Source organism: Cibotium barometz, chromosome 55, assembly GCF_041138505.1.
Source record: "Cibotium barometz isolate CiBa-2024 chromosome 55, ASM4113850v1, whole genome shotgun sequence".
Classification (NCBI taxonomy): Eukaryota; Viridiplantae; Streptophyta; class Polypodiopsida; order Cyatheales; family Cibotiaceae; genus Cibotium; species Cibotium barometz.
In genome coordinates, this window is record NC_141100.1 from 18,484,595 (window position 1) to 18,506,527 (window position 21,933).

At 46.6% G+C, this 21,933-nt stretch overlaps 1 protein-coding gene across 7 annotated transcripts in view; it reads left to right on the forward strand.

The window, feature by feature from the left end:
* Positions 1 to 531: 531 nt before the first annotated feature.
* LOC147607456 (Spc97 / Spc98 family of spindle pole body (SBP) component) overlaps positions 532 to 21,933 on the forward strand; it is a 139,017-nt gene continuing 117,615 nt past the window's right edge. For 5 of the 7 annotated variants that reach the window (XM_086790841.1, XM_086790842.1, XM_086790847.1 and 2 more), the window contains exons 1-2: positions 534 to 841; positions 1,323 to 2,150. In XM_086790841.1, coding sequence (XP_086646967.1) covers positions 581 to 841; positions 1,323 to 2,150 — 1,089 coding nt within the window. In that variant the 5' untranslated portion in view covers positions 534 to 580. Of the gene's footprint in view, positions 842 to 1,322; positions 2,151 to 21,933 lie in introns of all 7 variants that reach the window. The other 2 variants (XM_086790844.1, XM_086790845.1) reach the window with 1 other exon arrangement.

Consider the following 21,933-nt stretch of genomic DNA (forward strand, 5'->3'; position numbering starts at 1 on the left):
TATTCTCAAAGGATCTTAACACTCCTTGAATTCGTATACGATTAACATACCCTGCATCTCCTCTTTCTCTTATAAGTTAAAAAGATGAGCACTATCATAAAGACTTATACAATGCAAATTACAAGTAACTGCATTGTCTAGGCTAGCTAGGACATGTGATTTTCCTACTCTAGCACTATAATTTTCAAGCATTTCAGTTTTTGCAAAGAAAGCAAGGGTAAGGAAGTTTGTAAATCCACGTTTTTAAAAAAATTTAAAAATGTGAACAACAAGAGTGAGTGAGTAAATCATCGAAAAAAATAGGTTTGCCGACCGCCAGTTAGTGCAGTGAATTTACTTAAGAGTCCTAAGGTCATGGGTTCAAGCCCTGGCACGAATGGGTGGTGTGTGTGTGTGTGTTGTGTTGCAATTTCGAATTCCAGCCAATTCAAAAAAAGAAAAAGAAAAAAGGTTTACTCAAAAAGTCGGTGAACGAGCTGACGTGTAAAGCCGGTAAAATGAACTTGCACCAGATCTGGTATTCCCGCGTCGAGCAAATGTTGAGTTGTGTAAACTAAGGGCGGAAGTGCGAGAATTGGACATGGCGATGTACCATCACCATAAGAGCCTCTGGCTCTCGGTAGCTCACCTTCCCGCAGTCACTTCCTTCCCATCCGCTCCCTGGGAGCAGCGCCATCGCGATGAACTTGCCCTTAGAGATGGCCTTAATGCAGGCAACAGAAACAGCAACAGCAGCAGCAGCATCAACGACTCCGAGCTCCAGCATCTGCCTTCTGATCGCCCTGGCTTCTCACGCTCCTCTCAGATTCATGAGCCGGCTTTTCAGCTCACCGCAATCCGGGTAGCTCCCTTACCTGACACGCCAATTCTCGCAAGAAAATCTTGTCCTTGAACAAACTGCTGTGTATCTGTATGCATGTAATCAGTAATGTATGTATGTGTATGCCATATACACTTTGTTCACTTTATAGGGACAACACCTACACAGGGTGCAGAATATATGTATGATTCAATCTGCAACTTTTTGCTATCTCTATTGGCATTTTGCTTGCCTGTTGCTTGCACTCGATTCTGGGCTCTTGCTCTTGACATGTTAGTCTGACTAAAAATCTCCTCATGCTTACTGTTTGCGTGGAGCAAGCTAGGGCACTACATGAAATAGCCTTTAGCAAGTGTAAAGAAAGACTCAGTGACTAGGGCAAATGTTCAGCTTAAGACCATAAGTGTGGTGAGCGTAAAGATTACTGATTACGCAGCATATGATATACCTTAATATGTACGTATCCATCGTTTTGTCTTGATATAATTTGTTGTCGTTGCAGGAAGCTGAGCTTGTCAGCCGTTGCTTGTATGCACTTCAAGGCGTACCAGTGGCGGTCACTGAGTTGCAGCTGCTGGCCAAATTATTTTCTCATCAAGTAGCCGACAGAAGCTTACACAGGTTATCAACTTTGTGGCAAAGATCAGCCAGCACAAAAGCTATAGGAAAACTTCTCACTATCATGGCTCAAGCAGGCCGGGTACGTTGTCAGCTTGAAGAATTTGTGGACTTTTTTCTGAAACCTCAAAGACAAGGCGTTGCACTTGAATGCTTTCTTACTGATCACGGAATGCGACCACCACTACAAGATCCAACACAGAAAAGAAGAGGCAAAGTGAAGACCAAACATCTGCAGAATGCTGTAGCTTCAAAGGAAGAAGAACTTAACTTGTCACCCCCGTATAGCCTTGTTAATCAGGCCTTTGCTAGAGCTGTGAAGAGTATTCTGCAAGGGCACCTGGCTGCCCTTAATACACTAACTGCTTCAGTGTTACACAGAAGATCAACAGACTCCTCAATTTCTGTCAACTTTGCATTTTCAGAAGAGCATGCAGGCACAGTCATTGGTTCTTCTTCCTGTGAAATGACACTGCTGGAGCTGCATTTACACACAAGCACTTTGAGGATACAACTTCAAGCATTAGCCTCGGTATGTTTGTATGATTCCAGTGCAGAAAATCCTGGAATGCAAGAGTTGGAGGAATGTGGAGACTGGCCAGTAGAAGGAGACCTTGCTATCATAGATATTTCTTTCAGGAGTGCGGTTCTCGATTTTAGCAAGTTTCCAAAAGGAGCAGATTTGCTGACCTTTCTATACAAGCGATTACAAGTGAGGTTGTCCTTCCCTTTACTTTCTCCTTTTTAGCTCAAATGAGTGTTTTGTAGGAAACAGCTCAATCTAGGAAAGTATCTTCTTCTTCCTTAAGGCTCATGTTGAGTTGAATTTATCAATTATCATGGGTTTGAGTGGGGTCATTCTGTTTACAATAGATTTCTTTCAAAGAAGAACCAACACCAACCACTTATGACCCCTCTCTGGAAAAGTACAAGATTGTCACATTGAAAAGATAACCTGTTGAGAACCCACACTGACCACCTATGACCCCTTTCTGGAAAAGTACATACACAATTGTCATATTGAAAAGATAACCAGTTGAGGACTACATTAGCAGAGTGGCAACAGTTCCTGCCTTGTCTAAGCATAGGGTGGAACCACTTGTCGAAGCAGAGACAACAGTTCCTACCACTTGTCCAGGCGTACTTGTAACTTAGGCTGCTCGCAAAAAAAGCAGGTCAAGTCTCTTGTAGGATGAGGTGCAGGAAGCTAGAGATTCTGAGGAGGAAGTCTGGAGTCGGTTAAAGCCTGGATTAGCATACCTCAGCCCAGTGCGTAAGACATGCAAACAAGCACTGCACAGTTGTGAAATGTGAAAGAAGGGGATGGGGTTTCTCTAATGTTCACGAAGCTTAGGCTGCAGCATGTGGGTTGATACTGTTCAAATTGATTCTTCCCTAGCTTTGAACCCCAGTCTAGATAAGCTATTGATGGCACAAGTATGAAGCTGTAACAGTTCCTTTGACTATCCTACCAGCCCTCTGCAAGTGTGACAAAGCCTTGCTTTTGTCGCCACTTTCGTTGCAGCCATCTGTCTTTGTTTGTAAACGAATTCTCTGCTCTTTCAGGCAGTCTGAATTGGTTGGTAGTAGAGAAGTGTGTCACATAGAAAGAGCAGCTTTGGCTGTTCCTACTCTCTCTAATGAGCAGGGCTGTCAACATTTGCAAATACTTTTCACGTGCACACTCTTATGAGGTGTGATGTGGACATGCTTCTACCCATTGGCCACCTTAGAGGTAAAGTGCGAGGGCGGATTCATGTGTATGTAAGGGCATTTGTGCCAGTTCATTGTATTCTTGTCGAGGCGGCCCATGAGCCCATGAGCAACCAAGTTTGGACAACATTATTATTATGCTGTGAACATCTAGACTAGAGTCAGCCAACAAAATAGCCCAAAAGTCACTATAAATAGCGGGCTATCGCTGAGGTCATATCATCATTCATTCGTCATTCATCATTGAGTCATTGAGGGTTCAGGAATTGTGCTACCATTGAGTAGCCCTATCCCATGGTAAACAAGTCATGCATATGAATACATCAATAGGTTAGGTCATCTCTTTATCTTCTGTGTATTTTGCATGAAAAAGAAGTATGTGCATGGGTTCAAGACTCTGGAGTCTGATTAGATGTTAATCTTCAAATTTATATGCATTTACTAATCCTAAACTGCTTCCTCAAAGCATCCTTGTTACATTGGTATCAAAGCGTGAGGCTTTGACGGAAGAGGGCTGCATTATTATTTTTCTCTCATAAGAGCATAGAGATCCATTGTAACATGCAGAAGCTTACTGACAAGGATTATACTTTGATAAATACTTTCTACCCTTGGTTCTTGATGATGAATAGCACAATGTAGAGAGAGAAATGAAATGAAATGAAATGATATATTAACGTCTCTAAGAGGCCATACTGGCCTATGAGACCAAAATTGAGAGTACATCTGAAGTTGGTGTCTCATCAAAGAGAACAACTAAATGAGACTAAAAAGTACAATAAACTGATTGTCCTACAGTACAATAAAAAGTACAATAAATTGATTGTCCTACAGTTATAAGAACAGAACTGTAAGACTCCGAGATGATACTGAGTAGAAAATACTAGAAAACACTGAAAAATGTATATCAGGTAGATCCATGTATGCTGATCAGTTGAAGTGTTGCCCTCTCCTTAGATCAAGTATCTCCGCCATGGGGCTGTCTAGAATGGAGAGGTCGTAGAAGCGAGGTAGGCGCCTCCGATGCCGAGCAATAATGGCTCTGATTTGGCGATGGTGAGGATGCCGTGGTCGGGATCTTGGTGGGCGTGGCCGACGAGCACGACATAAGATAACTGCTCTATGAGTGGTGACTCCCTGGGAGCGTGCTCGGTGCCCTGATGGCTCAATGGAGGAGGTATCAGGAGGTGTGTGGGCTGGGTTGTTGGTGCTGGTGCCGAAGAAATTTGTCAGGGTCCTCTGTCTAGGTGCATCATGGCTCGGCCTCCTATCTGCCAAGAGGGTCTCTCTGTGTCTCCTGAGCTCAAGTAGAAACAATCCCAGGCATCTTTGATCCTCAAACTCCATGGCCCTGCGGAACGGCCCAAAACCCTTTTTGGAAGAGGCAGTGATATCTCCCTCGGATCTCATAATAGACTGGACATCGACAAATGTAGTGTTCCTCTATCTCTACCTCATGGTAGCATTGCTAACAAATTCGGTTATCCAAGATCTGATGCACATATCACCCTGTCGCAATCTGCAGCTGGTGTGATGAGGTCCGGATCTGTCCAATGGCACAACGTATCCCATGTGATAGGTGTACATCCATGTACGCCTGGGCGGGTGATAAAATCATCCGGTGAGAGGTGTAGAAAATGGCTCTTGTAATGAGCCATTTTTGTGCCCAAGGGCTCAAGGGGGCTAGTCCATGTCCTCTCTGTGTCCACTCTGATGATATCCATCCTAATCGAGAGAGAGAGAGAGAGAGAGAGAGAGAGAGAGAGAGAGAGAGAGAGAAATACACAGTATTGGGTCCCGAATAGGCCCCCAACCATGTGTGGTGTATTTGCTTTATTGAATGAGTAGAAATGACAGAATTCTGGTTGTAAATAGCCTGGATGGAACTGACTTTGGACAGCTTTCCTTGGCTGAGATCTTGTAGCTTGAAGACAAATCCCTTGATCTACACTTTTCCAGTATCTCAACTCAAAAGGTTTAAGTTCTTATTAAGAAGAAGTGTGTGTATGCTTTTGTGTGTGTGTTTTTTATTTTTTATTTTTTAAAGTTTCTTTCATTCATGTAATTGTTTTATTTTGTTTTCTTGTTTTCTTGTTTTTTGTTTTTTTTGTTAATGTCTTAATTAAAAGTCTTCGTTTGATGTTATCTTTTGATTTCCTCTCCTTAGTAGCTAGGTTTGTTAGTTTATTTATTTTTGATCTTTCAAATGCTTTGTTTTTGTCTTTGTCTTTCTTCACTATTATTTCTTTCTCAAATCTCTCAATTTGTAAGTTCAGATTTTTCTGACCTTATGAAGGTATATATATATACACTTTTCCACCTTGGCTGAGATCTTTCAGCCAAGGTTTCCTTGGCTGAGATCTTTTACTTTGAAGAAAAATCCCTTGACCTACACTTTTCCACCTTTTTCTTGCCCCCTTCTTGGCTTGTCTATACCCCTTGGACTTTAGCACTTGCAGATTTATGAGATGATTTAGGCTTATGGCTGCCCATCGCTTATATAGTCCCTCTTCTGCAAGGGTCGGCTCATTCATAAGGCTGTCGGCCTGTTTTATCAGCCCATGGCTTGCATATTCAGCATTCAATGTGGTGCCTTTCACACGTGTGAGCATTTGTGCTGGCCGACAGGGTATTAGCTGGCCGACTGGGCTTGTGGGCTTGACACAAGCTATCCCAAGTGTTTAATGGGCTGGCCTAAGGTCCCAAGTGCTTAATGGGCTGGCCTAAGGCCTAGGTGGCTCTTGGACAACCCTTCCACTGTTGCCCCTAAGACAGACTCCTACATAGTCCATTTCTTGACCTACCTTGGTGCCCGTGCATCCGATGGAAGCCTAATGTTACGTGCACATGTGGCCATGTCTAATCCTTATAGTTAATCCCTGATTTAGGCATCATTTTAGGGTAGTCTAGTAGGGCACTAGCAGGCTCATATACTTTAAGCAGAAGCTCCACAAATATACCCAGGGGCTCAGCTCCACGTTGTCGTGCCACGGCACGTCTATGGTGTGAAACCATGCATGTGAGGCCATTAAATGCAAATCCAGATGCATGGGATTACGTGCCTGGGTACATATGGGATGTATGGCGTGTGGAGGGTTTTGCTTTTGAGGGCGTCGTGGACGCGGCAGTCAGGCTTTTGGCTTTGATGGAAGTGTATGTGCAAAGAAAATGATCAAATCCTGGAAGCACAGGTTTGTCAAGAACGAGGGTTGCTGGAGATGGTCTCAACTGTTCGGCCACTTGAATTGTGTGCGTGTCCAAATGGAGTGGGCACTGAAGGTTGTGTTTGAAGGTATGTGGAAGCAAGGGCAATAAAAGATAAAGGGGGCCATGTGCCATGAGATTGGTGTGAAAAGGAAATAACATGGTGTTTTTTTTCTTCCAAATAAATAAAATAAAATAAGAATTTACATGGCCTTCTTCTGGAAAGGTGGCGTGGAGGTTTGAGCTGCCGCCAACGAGGTTCATCGAGAAGCTGGTGATCGTGGAGGTAGGCAGCTGCAAAAAACAAAAAAGGGACTGGAAGGCGAGGGGTAGAAGGCAAGTACACAAGGTAGGGGTGGGGTGTGCAGCAGCAGATATACACAGAAGGGGGTTCTACGGACGGAGGCTACAGCGACTGCAGAGAATAAAAGGTGTGAGAGCAGGTCGGGCTGCAGGCGCAGAGAAGCAGGTAATTCTGCAGTGGAGGCCGAGCTGGTGATATGCAGCTGCAGCCGTCTGGAACTGAAGGGAGCGCAGCTGGCAAGGTCAGTGGACCGACGGGTAGAGGAAGGCCCTGCTGGTGATTCTGCAGGTTGGCAGAGAGGAGTTGTGGAAGAGTCAGAGGGCTGCAGCCAGGTAGAGGAGGGGAGCCGCTTAGAGGAAAGAAGCTCTGGGCGTGTGAAGCCGCTGGGCATGAGAAAGTTCGCCGTGTGAAGGGGGCTGGGTATTTGTACAGGTGAGGGCAAAGACGAGGAAGACGGTCTGGTAGATCTAAAGGCATCCTGGGTGACCCTCCAACCAGCGACAGAGAGGCTGCTTGCACAAGGCGCAAGAGGGGAGGCTGCTGAAGCTTGGTACGTGAAGTCGCCGGGGAAAAAGAAAGGAGCTGGCGAAGACGGGAGCAGCTAGAGCAGGTGCTGGCGACTGGAGTTGCCGACGTGAAGAGCTGGCTGGCGCAGACGTGGGAGCTCTCTGACGTAGTGAAAGGTGGGGGGGGGAAGCGTCGTGATCTGCAACATCCAACCATCTGTTGCCTCACTTGAGGGAATTGTTCAAGAAGCTAAGGAAAATAAAGAGTCTGTGATTAACCTCATCAAGGAGGTCAGCAATCTGCGGACAAGGCAGTCCAGGAGTATGTTGCGGCTCAAAAGGCAAAGAGTGAAGCTGCTAGAGGCGGCGAAGACCTACTTATGAAGGCAGTGGAGATGCTTGCAGATCTGCATATATTTGATGAAGCAAAAGCCTTAGCAGAGAGAACATATGCTGTAGACAGTAGGTCTCAAGCTAAAGTGCAAGAGATCATTCAGAAACAAGCAGAATGGACTGAGGAAAAGAATGATTATGTAGCTGCTGTGCTGATCATGAGGTCACAATGTTATGGTTTTTCTTGGGTTTTGGAACCATAAGAAGGTTGGTTTGGTCATGTCTATGAGGTGTCTATGTTTGCTTTGATTTTATAGTTTGTTTGATGTTGAGCCTCTGATGCTCCATGATGGCCATGTATATCTTCATGTGAATACCATGAGGTGACTTTCTGGAATGCAAAGCCATATGAGATGAAACAAGCCATGTTAATGTCAGTTTATTATATGTATCATGTGTCCAATATTGGCTTTGAGGATGCACATGTATAGTTGGGTACTCGATCTTTGATGGTACTAGCTTTTGCTGGTGATGCCCCTTGAAGTTCAACCACTTACTCTCACAGCCAGAAGCCTCGCGCTTTCCCAGCGACACCTCCCACGTCACGACATCTTTGGTGAACCCGACGTGAAACCGCTGGGGTGAGAGTACGTAGAGATGGCTAGCAAAATGGAGCATTTATATGCAGAGATGAAAGAGCTTGAAGAGCGGTTCAGGAAGATTGAAGAAGAAAAGCGAATTCAGGAAGCGGTGGAAATTGCAGTGCAATTGGTGTATGACAAGGTCAATATATTTGATGGTTACGATCCAGAAAGCTATCTAAGGTGTTACGAGACAGAGATGAAGAATCAAGGGGTTCCAGAAAATATGATGATTGCATCTTTTGCATACCTTATAAGTCCTGATTTAAAGGATGAAGTGCTGGAACTAGCAGAGTATCACTCCAAACGATGGAATGATTTTGCAGATGCACTTATTTATGCGAGTTCCAGGTATAATGTGAGCTGTGATAATGTTCCAGCAACAATCCGAGCCAATTTAGAAGCGGTTGTCGATGCATGTCTTATGGAGGACAATCAATTGCTATTCAAGGCTGATACAGAGATTGTGGAGGCTGTTTATGCTAAATTGGGACTGCAAAAAGCCATTAGTGAGCAACAAGGCCTTCACAGTGCAAAAAGGGATGCTTTGCTACAGCCTCATAAAGATGCAATGGGTGAACTCTGCAAGTATAATCTGTCTTCCTTGTTTGAGGGTGCAGACATACAGGGTCCTATGATCATACCAAATGATGTGTGTATGCCTATGCTTGTGGAGACACTTGATTCAGAGAGCTTCAAGACAGGTGATCGAGACCCAGTACACGAGGAAGAGGACATCGCTAATAGTTTCCTCTTGGGTTGTGAAGCATGTAAGCTGTGTAAACTTGAGGATTCTCATGATGAAAGTGCTCATTTGAAGGGTATTCCTCAGGTGTCGTATCATATGTGTGAAGAACAGCAGGAACCAATGCTTCTCGCTGAAAGCATGATTGCAGAGTTTGAAGATCTAAGACAAGAAGAAGATGCTATCATTACTGCATTCTTATCTGGTTATGATGCTTATAAGCAGGATGATGTACATGAATATGCAGATGGGCCACAAGTATGTGTGATTGATTTAGAGGGGGTGAGTGATATGGGTGATTCCAACAGTGATGTTGCTTCTGAAGCTGGTTGCCAAGGTTCTTTGGATTTGGGTTATTCTGGAATGCTAACAGGGTGTTCCAACAATAAACAGGGTGATGCTATGTCATCAGTGTCAGGGTTACCTTGCAACCACATTTGTGAGCAACAATCTCGAGCTTGGAAGCCTGTTTATGATGATGATTTGGAGAGGGAAATTGAATCTATCTTTTTGGATCATACAGGGTTCAATGATATACAGATTCAAGGGTACTTGGGTGAGGGACCCATAATTCTAAGCCCATCTGCAGACAGGTATCAAGAAATACTGGGAGATAACATGCATGATACGCAAAGTGTGGTCACAGAGCCTCAAGAGGCTGCATATGAGCAACCAAATGGATATAGCTATGGGGGTATGAATGTTCATGATAATCAACATGTGGGATTGCAAGATGATAATGGCTTCAATGCGATTGATCCTGGATTGGATGCTATCTTAGATGATGCATTGGATGATTTCATGGTATATAATAGATCCCCATCAGCTTTGGGCTCTTCTATGCTTGATGCTAGTCAACTGTTGGTTGCAAGTGAGGATGTGCAGGTGTTATGTAAGCCAAATGATTGTGATGAGATGGATTCAGATCTGGAGGCTATTCTCGATGATGCCTTGTTGGACTTTGTATGTGTTGATGCTTTTCCGTCATTGGATGAGAAGAATGAATGTTTGTCAGTGGGTGAGCTGGATCCAGGCAAGGTAGATTTGGATGGGATGTTACCAAGTGTGTGTTCCATGCTGTTAATGCAGCTGCTACTTGGTGTGGCCATACAATATGTGGTGCAAAGGCTTCAAACATGGCCTGAGGAAAATTTTGAAGCAAATCATTTTGAAGAGTATCCCACTTTGAATGATGAGGGTAATTATGCATATGCAGGGAATCTAAGTGAGGATAGGGCTTCATATGAGCAAAGGATATGGCACATATGCTAAAAGCGGTTGGTATTTGATCCAGGTGGGAAAGCAGAACCATTCAGATGTGATTGCTAAGATATAAATATCTTGCAGGCTAAGGGGGTAGGCTAAGATGTCATGCTATGTTTCAACAAAGGATAACCCCTTGTGAGTGGCACTATGTATATTCTTCTACTGTTTCATGTTTACTAGGGTGATACCAACTGGGTCAGGTTTGATGTTTGTACATATACCAATGTTGGTGTGCAAATAATGCATGGGCACTGAATTCCAGGACCTGTGTGGCACATACCGGAGCATGTGCAGGTTTAGAGGGGGTGGATGTCGTGCCACGGCACGTCTATGGTGTGAAACCATGCATGTGAGGCCATTAAATGCAAATCCAGATGCATGGGATTACGTGCCTGGGTACATATGGGATGTATGGCGTGTGGAGGGTTTTGCTTTTGAGGGCGTCGTGGACGCGGCAGTCAGGCTTTTGGCTTTGATGGAAGTGTATGTGCAAAGAAAATGATCAAATCCTGGAAGCACAGGTTTGTCAAGAACGAGGGTTGCTGGAGATGGTCTCAACTGTTCGGCCACTTGAATTGTGTGCGTGTCCAAATGGAGTGGGCACTGAAGGTTGTGTTTGAAGGTATGTGGAAGCAAGGGCAATAAAAGATAAAGGGGGCCATGTGCCATGAGATTGGTGTGAAAAGGAAATAACATGGTGTTTTTTTTCTTCCAAATAAATAAAATAAAATAAGAATTTACATGGCCTTCTTCTGGAAAGGTGGCGTGGAGGTTTGAGCTGCCGCCAACGAGGTTCATCGAGAAGCTGGTGATCGTGGAGGTAGGCAGCTGCAAAAAACAAAAAAGGGACTGGAAGGCGAGGGGTAGAAGGCAAGTACACAAGGTAGGGGTGGGGTGTGCAGCAGCAGATATACACAGAAGGGGGTTCTACGGACGGAGGCTACAGCGACTGCAGAGAATAAAAGGTGTGAGAGCAGGTCGGGCTGCAGGCGCAGAGAAGCAGGTAATTCTGCAGTGGAGGCCGAGCTGGTGATATGCAGCTGCAGCCGTCTGGAACTGAAGGGAGCGCAGCTGGCAAGGTCAGTGGACCGACGGGTAGAGGAAGGCCCTGCTGGTGATTCTGCAGGTTGGCAGAGAGGAGTTGTGGAAGAGTCAGAGGGCTGCAGCCAGGTAGAGGAGGGGAGCCGCTTAGAGGAAAGAAGCTCTGGGCGTGTGAAGCCGCTGGGCATGAGAAAGTTCGCCGTGTGAAGGGGGCTGGGTATTTGTACAGGTGAGGGCAAAGACAAGGAAGACGGTCTGGTAGATCTAAAGGCATCCTGGGTGACCCTCCAACCAGCGACAGAGAGGCTGCAGGCACAAGGCGCAAGAGGGGAGGCTGCTGAAGCTTGGTACGTGAAGTCGCCGGGGAAAAAGAAAGGAGCTGGCGAAGACGGGAGCAGCTAGAGCAGGTGCTGGCGACTGGAGTTGCCGACGTGAAGAGCTGGCTGGCGCAGACGTGGGAGCTCTCTGACGTAGTGAAAGGTGGGGGGGGGAAGCGTCGTGATCTGCAACATCCAACCATCTGTTGCCTCACTTGAGGGAATTGTTCAAGAAGCTAAGGAAAATAAAGAGTCTGTGATTAACCTCATCAAGGAGGTCAGCAATCTGCGGACAAGGCAGTCCAGGAGTATGTTGCGGCTCAAAAGGCAAAGAGTGAAGCTGCTAGAGGCGGCGAAGACCTACTTATGAAGGCAGTGGAGATGCTTGCAGATCTGCATATATTTGATGAAGCAAAAGCCTTAGCAGAGAGAACATATGCTGTAGACAGTAGGTCTCAAGCTAAAGTGCAAGAGATCATTCAGAAACAAGCAGAATGGACTGAGGAAAAGAATGATTATGTAGCTGCTGTGCTGATCATGAGGTCACAATGTTATGGTTTTTCTTGGGTTTTGGAACCATAAGAAGGTTGGTTTGGTCATGTCTATGAGGTGTCTATGTTTGCTTTGATTTTATAGTTTGTTTGATGTTGAGCCTCTGATGCTCCATGATGGCCATGTATATCTTCATGTGAATACCATGAGGTGACTTTCTGGAATGCAAAGCCATATGAGATGAAACAAGCCATGTTAATGTCAGTTTATTATATGTATCATGTGTCCAATATTGGCTTTGAGGATGCACATGTATAGTTGGGTACTCGATCTTTGATGGTACTAGCTTTTGCTGGTGATGCCCCTTGAAGTTCAACCACTTACTCTCACAGCCAGAAGCCTCGCGCTTTCCCAGCGACACCTCCCACGTCACGACAACGTGTTCTCAGTTTTGGCCATCCTTTGGGTGGTTCTAGCCCCCTACAGAAGGTTGACAACATTGCATCAATCGTGGGCATTATGCGGGCTGGCCGATCACCATATTGAGAATCATGAGCATCATGGAGAAGGACTTGGCGCTTTTCTTTGAGTACACATAGGCGGTTCTTGAAAAACAACCGGCCATCCTGTAGACTGTAGTGGCCTGTTTCTGAACTGAGAGCCAACTAATACGGAGTTTCGAATTCTTTTGACTTTGGATACTATGCCTTCATGCTTTTCAAGTCTTTTCCTTGAATTTCTAGCATAGTGGACTCCTACAATGTTTGCATCGTGCCATTACGACTAGGGATGTATTCAAGTAGGGGATATACCTCTATGACTTGTATAAGGAGGAGCATGGCATTCGTCCATAACCTTTTGCCTCATGTCAAATACAACGTAGAGGCAATTATGTTTCATGAAATATCCTTCTTTTATCACATAAGATGCATGTGCATGACCAGCCATCAAATCAGTCCATAAATGTCGAAAATCAGCATCTTGAGGGTACAAATCACGCATGGCAGACAAGTCCGCATGTGAGACAATGGAAACTGCAGCCACATATGGTCTCTTGGATAGTGCATTTGCCACTAGATTCTTCTTTCCCGGAGTGTGTACAATCTAAAAATGAAACATCAAGAGAAAATTTGCCATCCTCATTTGTTTCTCAGAAAGCTTTGTTTGCGTGAGAAAGTACCGCAAACTTTGGTGGTCTGTCTTGACTATAAAATCAACGCCAAGGAGATAATGTTTCCAAATCTTCAAGGCATGAATTACAGCCAATATTTCTTTCTCATAGACATCCAAGTAAACCTCGGCATCATGCAATTGTCGGCTCTCATAAGCTACAGCATGGCCTTCTTGATTTCGGACAGCTCCAATGCAATCCCCACATGCATCACATTCTACACTGAATGGTTTATGCAAGTCTGGAATGATCAACACCGGCCCATGTATGATTGCATCCTTGAGATGATGAAAGGCATCCTTCTCATTGTAATTCCATTTGAATGATGTTTTTTCTTAGCGAGCTCATGTAACGGTGAGGCAATAAGAGCAAAGTGTCTTATGAATCGCCTGTAATATGAACATAGACCAAGAAAACTTCAAACTTAGTGTACATTAGATAACGCCGGCCAACTTCGAATTATATCAATCTTTGCTGGGTCCATACGAACACCATCTTTTGAGACAATGACCCAAATAGTGTATCTCTGAAAGAAAGAATTCACTCCTCTTGGCATTAATGAAGAGTTTGTGCTTTTGTAGCTCATCAAAAACAATGGCTAAATGAGCTCGATGTTCTTCCTCATTCTTGGAGAACACTAAGATGTCATCGAAAAAGACACCTGTAAATTTTCGATGTTTTCAAAAAATTCGGTCCATCATTCTATTGAGCATTGGTAAGACCGAAAGGCATGACCAAGTACTTTTCATGTGCATCTCGCACTTGGATGCCATGTGGACATATCTGGACAAGAAGGTGCAGGACTTGGAGTGGAAAACTGGTCCCATGTGAGCCCAGTACGGGATGAGTCAGCCAGGGTTCCACTCCATGCGTCGGAGGTCAGGTGTGCATTGTCCTGCACATGAAGCAGTGCTAGTCCGCACTGTGAGTCTCCCTCTGGAACGATGTTAGTTGATCTGAGTATCTGGTCGGTGACCAGGTGCCGGACATCTGTGTAGGCATGTAGGTTGCATGTAAAGAAGGGGGCCAGCCCATAGGGGCTACCCTAGATCAAATGTGTAAAGCTGTAGCAGTGGGCAGGGGGCAGCTTAGAGCCACCCCAAGGGGCCAGGTTGGCCCCATGCTAAGCCCACCAGCCCTAGTGTGGGCTGGGCAGGCTGTTGACCAGCTCTATGGAGCTTGACTAGGCAGCCGACAGGGCTATAAGCCCTACTTAGCAGGTCGGCCAGGTGTGGGGGGTAGTCCCACACCTATGCGCAGGGCTGCCCAGCAGCCTGGGCACTGTCCAGTCATGCACATGATTGGCCAAGTCTTTTATAGTGTGAACACGTCAATATATTCAGCATTTTTGGTCATTTTATCTAGTTGTGAGCATTATTATGCTGGCCGACTCCTTTTGTAGTGGCCGGCTATGTAATATGCGGAAGCTTCGGAGAAGGATCGGTACTTCAAAACTCAGAAAACAGCACTCTTTTCGCGACGGAATTAACGCACAACTGAAAGACGATGTGCAGAAAAATAGAGAGAGAAGGGGGAGATGGAGAAGGACACAGTATTGGGTCCCAATTACCCTCTGTAGGGCCCCCACCACGGATGGTGTATTTGCTTTATTAGAATGATGTAAATCTGAAACAAATACAAAGTACTTGACCTTTTCTTGGCTGGAAAACCTGCCCTTGACCTTCAGTCCTTCACCCCTTTGCTTTAGCAATGTTCTTGGCTGTCCTGGCCCTTGGTTGCTTGGAGCTCTTGGTGAATTATGAGATGACTACCATGAATTATGGGCTGGGCTTTTATACTACTCCCTTCATGCAGTCGGCTGGCTTCAGGACAGCCCACGACTGAGTATTTTTAATAAAATACTCACACACCTTAATAAAGTGTTTTCACACTTGTAATCCCTGCTGTCCAGCCTGCGCATGCTTCTGGACAGCACCCTGGCTGCTGGGCATGCTGCGCATGGGTGTGGGACTGCCCCCCACACCTGGCCGCCTGCTGTTTAGGGCTTTAATCTCTGTCGGCTGCCTGTCCAGAAGCTCTAGAGCTGGCCGACAGCCCCTCCAGCCCTTGCCTTGGCTGGTGGGCAATATCTTGGGCCCTCCTGGCCCCTTGGGGGTGGTTCTATACCTCCCCCATGCCCATGCTAATTATGCAAATGCAAATCCTTGCCCTGGGGTAGCCCTATGGGCTGGCCCCATCTCTACATGCAAACTACATGCCTACAGAGGCCTGGCATCCAGTTGCAAACCAGATACTCAGCACATCTGACATCATTCCAGAGGGAGACTCACAGCGCGGACTGGCACTGCTTCATGTGCAGGACAATGCACACCTGACCTTGGACTCATGTGCAGGACGATGCACACCTGACCTCGGACGACTGAGATGGATCCCTGGCTGACTCGTCCCGGACTGGGCTCACATGGGACCAGTTCACCATCCCAGGTCCTGCACCTTCTGTACAGAAATGTCTACGTGGCATCCAAGTGCGGGATGCACGTGACATCCCCTTCTGCTTAACTTGACGGAAGCTGCATAGCCTCCAAATAATCCGTCAATAAAGCCGGATAGTCTTCGAAAAATTCTTTGTCGAGCCATACCGCTTCATGAGTTCCTCGGTCCTGAAACTTCGTGAGAAACTGTCGTAGTCTTCGGCTTGAGCCATGCTTGAAACGGTGCAGAAGGATCTGTTCTGGAACCATTACTTCTGCTTCATCAATGATGTCTGGTTCCGCTTCGTCTTTGACCTCTGAAGGGGGTGGACCTACATATGGCTTCAACCAACTGACATGAAATACATCGTGCATAGTCCAACTCGGAGGTAGCTTTAACTGCATAGACACCTCATTAATCTTTTTCCGGATGGGGAATGGTCCGAAGCTCCTGAAAGACAACTTTGGGCATCGCTTGCCCACCTGCTTTAATCTTTGCTTCATAATCCGAAGATATACCCAATCTCCTTCCGAAAACTTCATGTCCCTTCGGTCTTTATTGGCCTGTCGAGTGTAGGCCTCTTGCGCTTTAGCCAATCTGTCTTTGACGGACTCTAGTATCTCCTGGTAAGACTCCGTCACTCTGTTCGCCTCCGGTACTGAAGACGAAGTCCTGGTTAACAACGACTGGAAAGGCCTTCCAAACGCTGCCTCATATGGAGTCCTGCCAATAGCTGAAGAAAAAGAGTCATTCAAAACAGCTTGAACTAAAGGCAAAAACGATTCCCACTTACCTTGCTGATCGTGGACATAACACTTCAGCACATCAAAGGCCAACTGGTTGTATATCTCTGTCTGGCCATCTGTCTCTGGGTGGAATGCACTGGAAAAATTCAACTTAGTACCAAAATTATCAAACAATGCCCTCCAAAAATGACTGGTAAACTTGGCATCTCGGTCTGACACTATGGTCCTAGGAATCCCACCAATCGGGTACCAATGCTGAATGAATAGCTGGGCAACATCCTCGGCGGTCACATTGGCCCTGCAAGGAATAAGCATCACAAATTTGCTGAACCTGTCAATAATAGTCAAACACTGTGTATTACGCTTACTCGGACTGGGAGGCAGATTTGTGACAAAGTCCATCGAAATGTCTTGGAAAGGACCCTCAGGAATTGGCAAAGGCTGTAACAACCCTATCTTCTTTCCACGAGGAGCTTTCACCTTTTGACAAATGTCACAGCGTTGTACATATGTAAACACATCACGCCTCATCTTTGGCCAATAGTATTGCCGTTCTAATTTCTCCAAAGTCGAATTCATGTCCCTATGACCACCTGTAATGGCGTCATGGGCATCATGGAGAAGAGCTGCTCGGAATGATTTCATGACACATAGTCGGCCTTTGTAGTAAAGCCAACCATCGCGTATCAGAAAATGGCATGGTCCTGTGGCATCCAATGCCTGTTCCCACTGTGTACCGAATTCCTCGGAATCCGCGTACGTGTGCTTCATGTCTTCTAGTCCTGTACCAACAAGGTCTAGTCTAGTGGTCTGAATCGTAGATACTTGTCCCTTCCTGCTCAAAGCATCGGCCACTGGATTGGCCTTTCCTGGAAGGTACTCAATCATGCCACCAAACTGCTGGAATATCTGACTCCAGCGGTGTTGTCGATCACTCCACTGTGCACTTGGCATCGTCTGAATCCAGCGCAATGCCTGATGGTCAGTGCGAACCTCGAATTCATGGCCATACAGGAAATGTTTCCAATGTTTCAAGGCCTGAATGACTGCTAGGAGTTCACGATCATAGACTGAGTAATTCTTTTCGGCGGGCAGTAACTTACGAGACATGTAAGCTACCGGATGACCATTCTGTTGCAATACACCTCCAATTGCGATGTTACTTGCATCGGTGATCACCTGAAATGGTTCGTCCCACGAGGCAAGGGCTAAACAAGGCGCTTCAGACAAAGCCACCTTGAGGTTCTGGAATGCCTCCAACGCTCGTGGAGTCATTCGAATCTTTTGCCTCCTTGTTTTCACTCCCTTTAGCAGATCGGTGAGGTCTGCCGAGAGATCAGAAAACTTGTCAATGTGGGTGGAATATGCCTGGCATATACCCACAAATGATCTAATGTCATAAGCAGTCTGAGGTACTTCCCAGTTAACAATCTCGGCTACTTTAGCCGGATCAAGGCCGGATCAAGTCGAATGCCTTCGGCACTGATTATATATCCCAAGTAATGTACCTGGAACAGATAAAATTCTGACTTCTTTTCATTGATATAGAGCTCGTTGCTTTCCAGCAACTTAAGGACTTTCTCCACATCAATGTCATGCTGCTCAACTGTAGCTGAAAATATGAGTATGTCGCCCAAAAATATGAACACACACACTCCAATCAACTCCCGGAAAATACGCATCATCGTGCGGTTAAATGTAGCTGGGGCGTTCGTCAAACCAAATGGCATGACCACAAATTCATAGTGGGCCCATTCTGTACGGAAAGCTGTCTTGGGGATGTCCCCCTCAACAATCCGAACCTGGTGGTACCCACTCTTTAAATCCAATTTAGAGAACACCTTAGCTCCATTCAGCCTCTCGAGAATATAGTCAATTCGAGGCATCGGGAATCTGCTCTTGATAGTCAGCTTGTTGAGTGCACGATAATCGACACACAACCGAGAAGACCCATCTTTCTTCTTGACAAATAAGATCGGTGCTGCAAACGGCGACACGCTGGGGCGGATGAAGCCAGCTTGCAACAATTCTTGGAGTTGGCGGTCCAACTCCGATTCCATGGCCTTAGAAAGGCGATACGAAAACTTGCTCGGGGGTTCCGAGCCTGGGAGGAGGTCAATCTTGTGATCCTCCGGTCTGGACGGGGGAAGCTGGGGAGGGAGACTGTCCCGAAGAAAAATCTTCTGGAACTGTTCATGGAGAACCGAGTACTTCTCGGAAGCACTGGCCACCGTTTGGGCTGTCTGGACGTAAATCATCGCACATTGTGCGCCTTTCCTGACTGCTCGCTTAGCCTGCAAGTGGCTTATGAGCGGAAAGTTTGGAATACCTGGCTCACACTTAATGGTCACCGGGGTGTTTGACACATTCCGATCAATCTGGAACGTGTGCTTGTCCCACTTGACATCAGGAAGAAACTTGTGAAACCACTCGATACCCAAAATTATGTCTGCTCCTACAAGAGGGGCAACCATAAAGTCACGCACAAACTCTATGCCCTGAATCACTAATTTAGCACCTAGAGCTTCATACTTGACGCTCGTTGTCATACCTGTGCTAAAACCCTCAACTTGTTTGTCCACCGGAGTTAGCTCGAAACGGGCACGCCTAGCGGCCTCTTCCGTGATCACATCCTCCGTACTGCCGCTGTCAAACAAGACAACGACTCTCTGGCCACCTATGTAGCCAAAGGACTTGAGCAATTCGTTGCGCTCATACTCCTGGTCATGGGCGCCCTTCTGCTTATCTTCGAGCTCCCGGCTAATAATTGCTCCAACTGAAGCACCGGGGGTTGAAGAACTAGGGGTAGCCACTGGGGTCTGTGGGGGAGCTGTGCTCACCACGGAAGCTGTGGAGGCGGCGGCGGCCTTTGGAGGCTTCTTCGGACAATCCCGAGAAGTATGTCCTTTTGTGTGACAAAAGTAACATCTACCCTCCTTCCTGTACTGAGCAAGCTCCTCAGCACTCAACTTGCCACCTGTCTTGCCTGCCTCCGCTTTCTGGTCTGGAGTAAGCTTAGACGCATTGTTCGAGTTCTTGGAGCCAGAGGCTCCCGGGCTCTGTCCTGGGGAAGACCCCGTCTGGTTTTGGCTTTTGCCCCCCGAAGCGTTAGCCTTGGGAGAAGCCGGCTGGGAAGTCTTGGGCTTGCCACCATTGTGTTTCATTTCTGCACTCTGCGCAAGCGAGAGTGCGTCCTCAAAGGTGGCTGGTCTAAACATACGCACCTCCCATTGGATGTGCGTGTCCAGGCCATACAAAAACTGCCCTTTCTTGTCCGTATCAGATAAGCCTAATTGCAGACACAAGGTCGAAATTCTATTGGCAAACTGAAGGACTGGTTGCGCATTCTGACGCGCACCCCTGAACTCGTCTTCGAGTCGCTCAAGGTAGTGGGGCGGTAAAAACCGTTGCTTAAGGTCACGGACGAACTCGTCCCACCCATAAGCTGCCATACCTGATCTGGTGTGGGCATGAGCCCACTGAGTCCACCAAGGAATGGCCTCACCTTCCAAATACCAACTGGCTAAGATCACTTTGTCAATATCTGATTTCCTAACTGCGGCAAAGTAAGCTTCAAATTGATGTAACCATGAATACAGAGTAGTGGGATCGAGTTTACCATTATACTTACTGAAATTCATTTTCTCGGGAAAATGATTCGAGGGCGCCGCCGGTGTCAATCTGGCGTCCAAAGCTCGGAGGTAACGCTCGTGTTCCACTCGTCGCATGGCTTCGTCTTCTCGTTGTCGCATGCTTCTGGACAGCACCCTGGCTGCTGGGCATGCTGCGCATGGGTGTGGGACTGCCCCCCACACCTGGCCGCCTGCTGTTTAGGGCTTTAATCTCTGTCGGCTGCCTGTCCAGAAGCTCTGGAGCTGGCCGACAGCCCCTCCAGCCCTTGCCTTGGCTGGTGGGCAATATCTTGGGCCCTCCTGGCCCCTTGGGGGTGGTTCTATACCTCCCCCATGCCCATGCTAATTATGCAAATGCAAATCCTTGCCCTGGGGTAGCCCTATGGGCTGGCCCCATCTCTACATGCAAACTACATGCCTACAGAGGCCTGGCATCCAGTTGCAAACCAGATACTCAGCACATCTGACATCATTCCAGAGGGAGACTCACAGCGCGGACTGGCACTGCTTCATGTGCAGGACAATGCACACCTGACCTTGGACTCATGTGCAGGACGATGCACACCTGACCTCGGACGACTGAGATGGATCCCTGGCTGACTCGTCCCGGACTGGGCTCACATGGGACCAGTTCACCATCCCAGGTCCTGCACCTTCTGTACAGAAATGTCTATGTGGCATCCAAGTGCGGGATGCACGTGACAGGCTAGATATATGAGGGGGTATAAATACCCAATGCTGAAGCAAGGGGCTAGGACAGCCAAGGAGGAGTTAACACAAGGGTGGATTCTGAAGGTCAAGGGAAGAGGATTATCCTCAGCTAAGAAGGTCAAGTTTTCAGGCTTTTATTTTCTGATTTGCATCATTCTAATAGAAGCAAATACACCATTCGTGGTGGGGGCCTTATAGAGGGTATTCGGGACCCAATACTATGTTCTCTTCTCCCTCTCTCTCCCTCTCTATTTTCTGCACATCTACGTTTAGTTTTGTGCGTTATTCTTGTCGTGAACGATTGTTGATTTCTGAGCTTTGAAGTTACCGATCTACCCCGAAGCTTCCGCTTGTCATAGTGGTATCAGAGCCTACTTCGAGTGTAAAGATTTAGCAAGAAAAAGAAGAAAAGAAGCCCATAAATTTTTTCTCGCTTGTGTGGTTGGTCTCTAGACTCTGGTGGACCACCCCTTTCGGAGTGACTCCTGTCCCTCGAAGGACAGTTGGTTTTCAGTCTCCGGAAGTCTCCCACACACATAGTGGATGGTCAGATTGCACTCCGGAAAGGTAGTGCATTTTTCTGCTATGGCGAACTACGACGACGGGAGAGAACAAGAACCTTGGGACCGAAGTGCACCAGGTAGTCCATCTACGGCATCAGGCATGAGTGTACCAGAGATGTTCCAAAGATGATGCGAGCAATCGCAGAACAGGGTACTAAATTGGAAGAGCAGAAGGCGCAGGTACTGGCTCTGGAAGAGTGCACTCGTTCTCCAGCACATGAACGATACCTTGCGGCTTTGGACGCAAGACTGACATCAGCGGCTTCCTCAAGTCATTTTCTTGAACTTCAGTAAGTATAATGGTAAACTCGACTCCACAAGTCTTTATTCATGGTTGCATCAATTTGAAGCTTACTTTGCCGCAGTTCGAAGAAGTGATACTAATAGGGTGATTTTCGCTAGTTGGTACTTGGAAGGTGAGGCCATTTCTTTGTGGACCCAGTGGGTTCATGTCCACACCAGATTAGGTATGGCAGCTTATGTTTGGGATGAGTTTGTCCTCGACCTTAACCGCTCCATTACCTTGAGCGACTCGAAGACGAGTTTAGGGGAGCGCGACAAAATGCGCAACCAGTCCTTCAGTTTGCCAATAAAATTTCAAACTTACGTTTGCAGTTGGGCTTATCTGTTATATGGACAAGAAAGGGCAATTCCTTTATGGCCTTGACATGCAAATC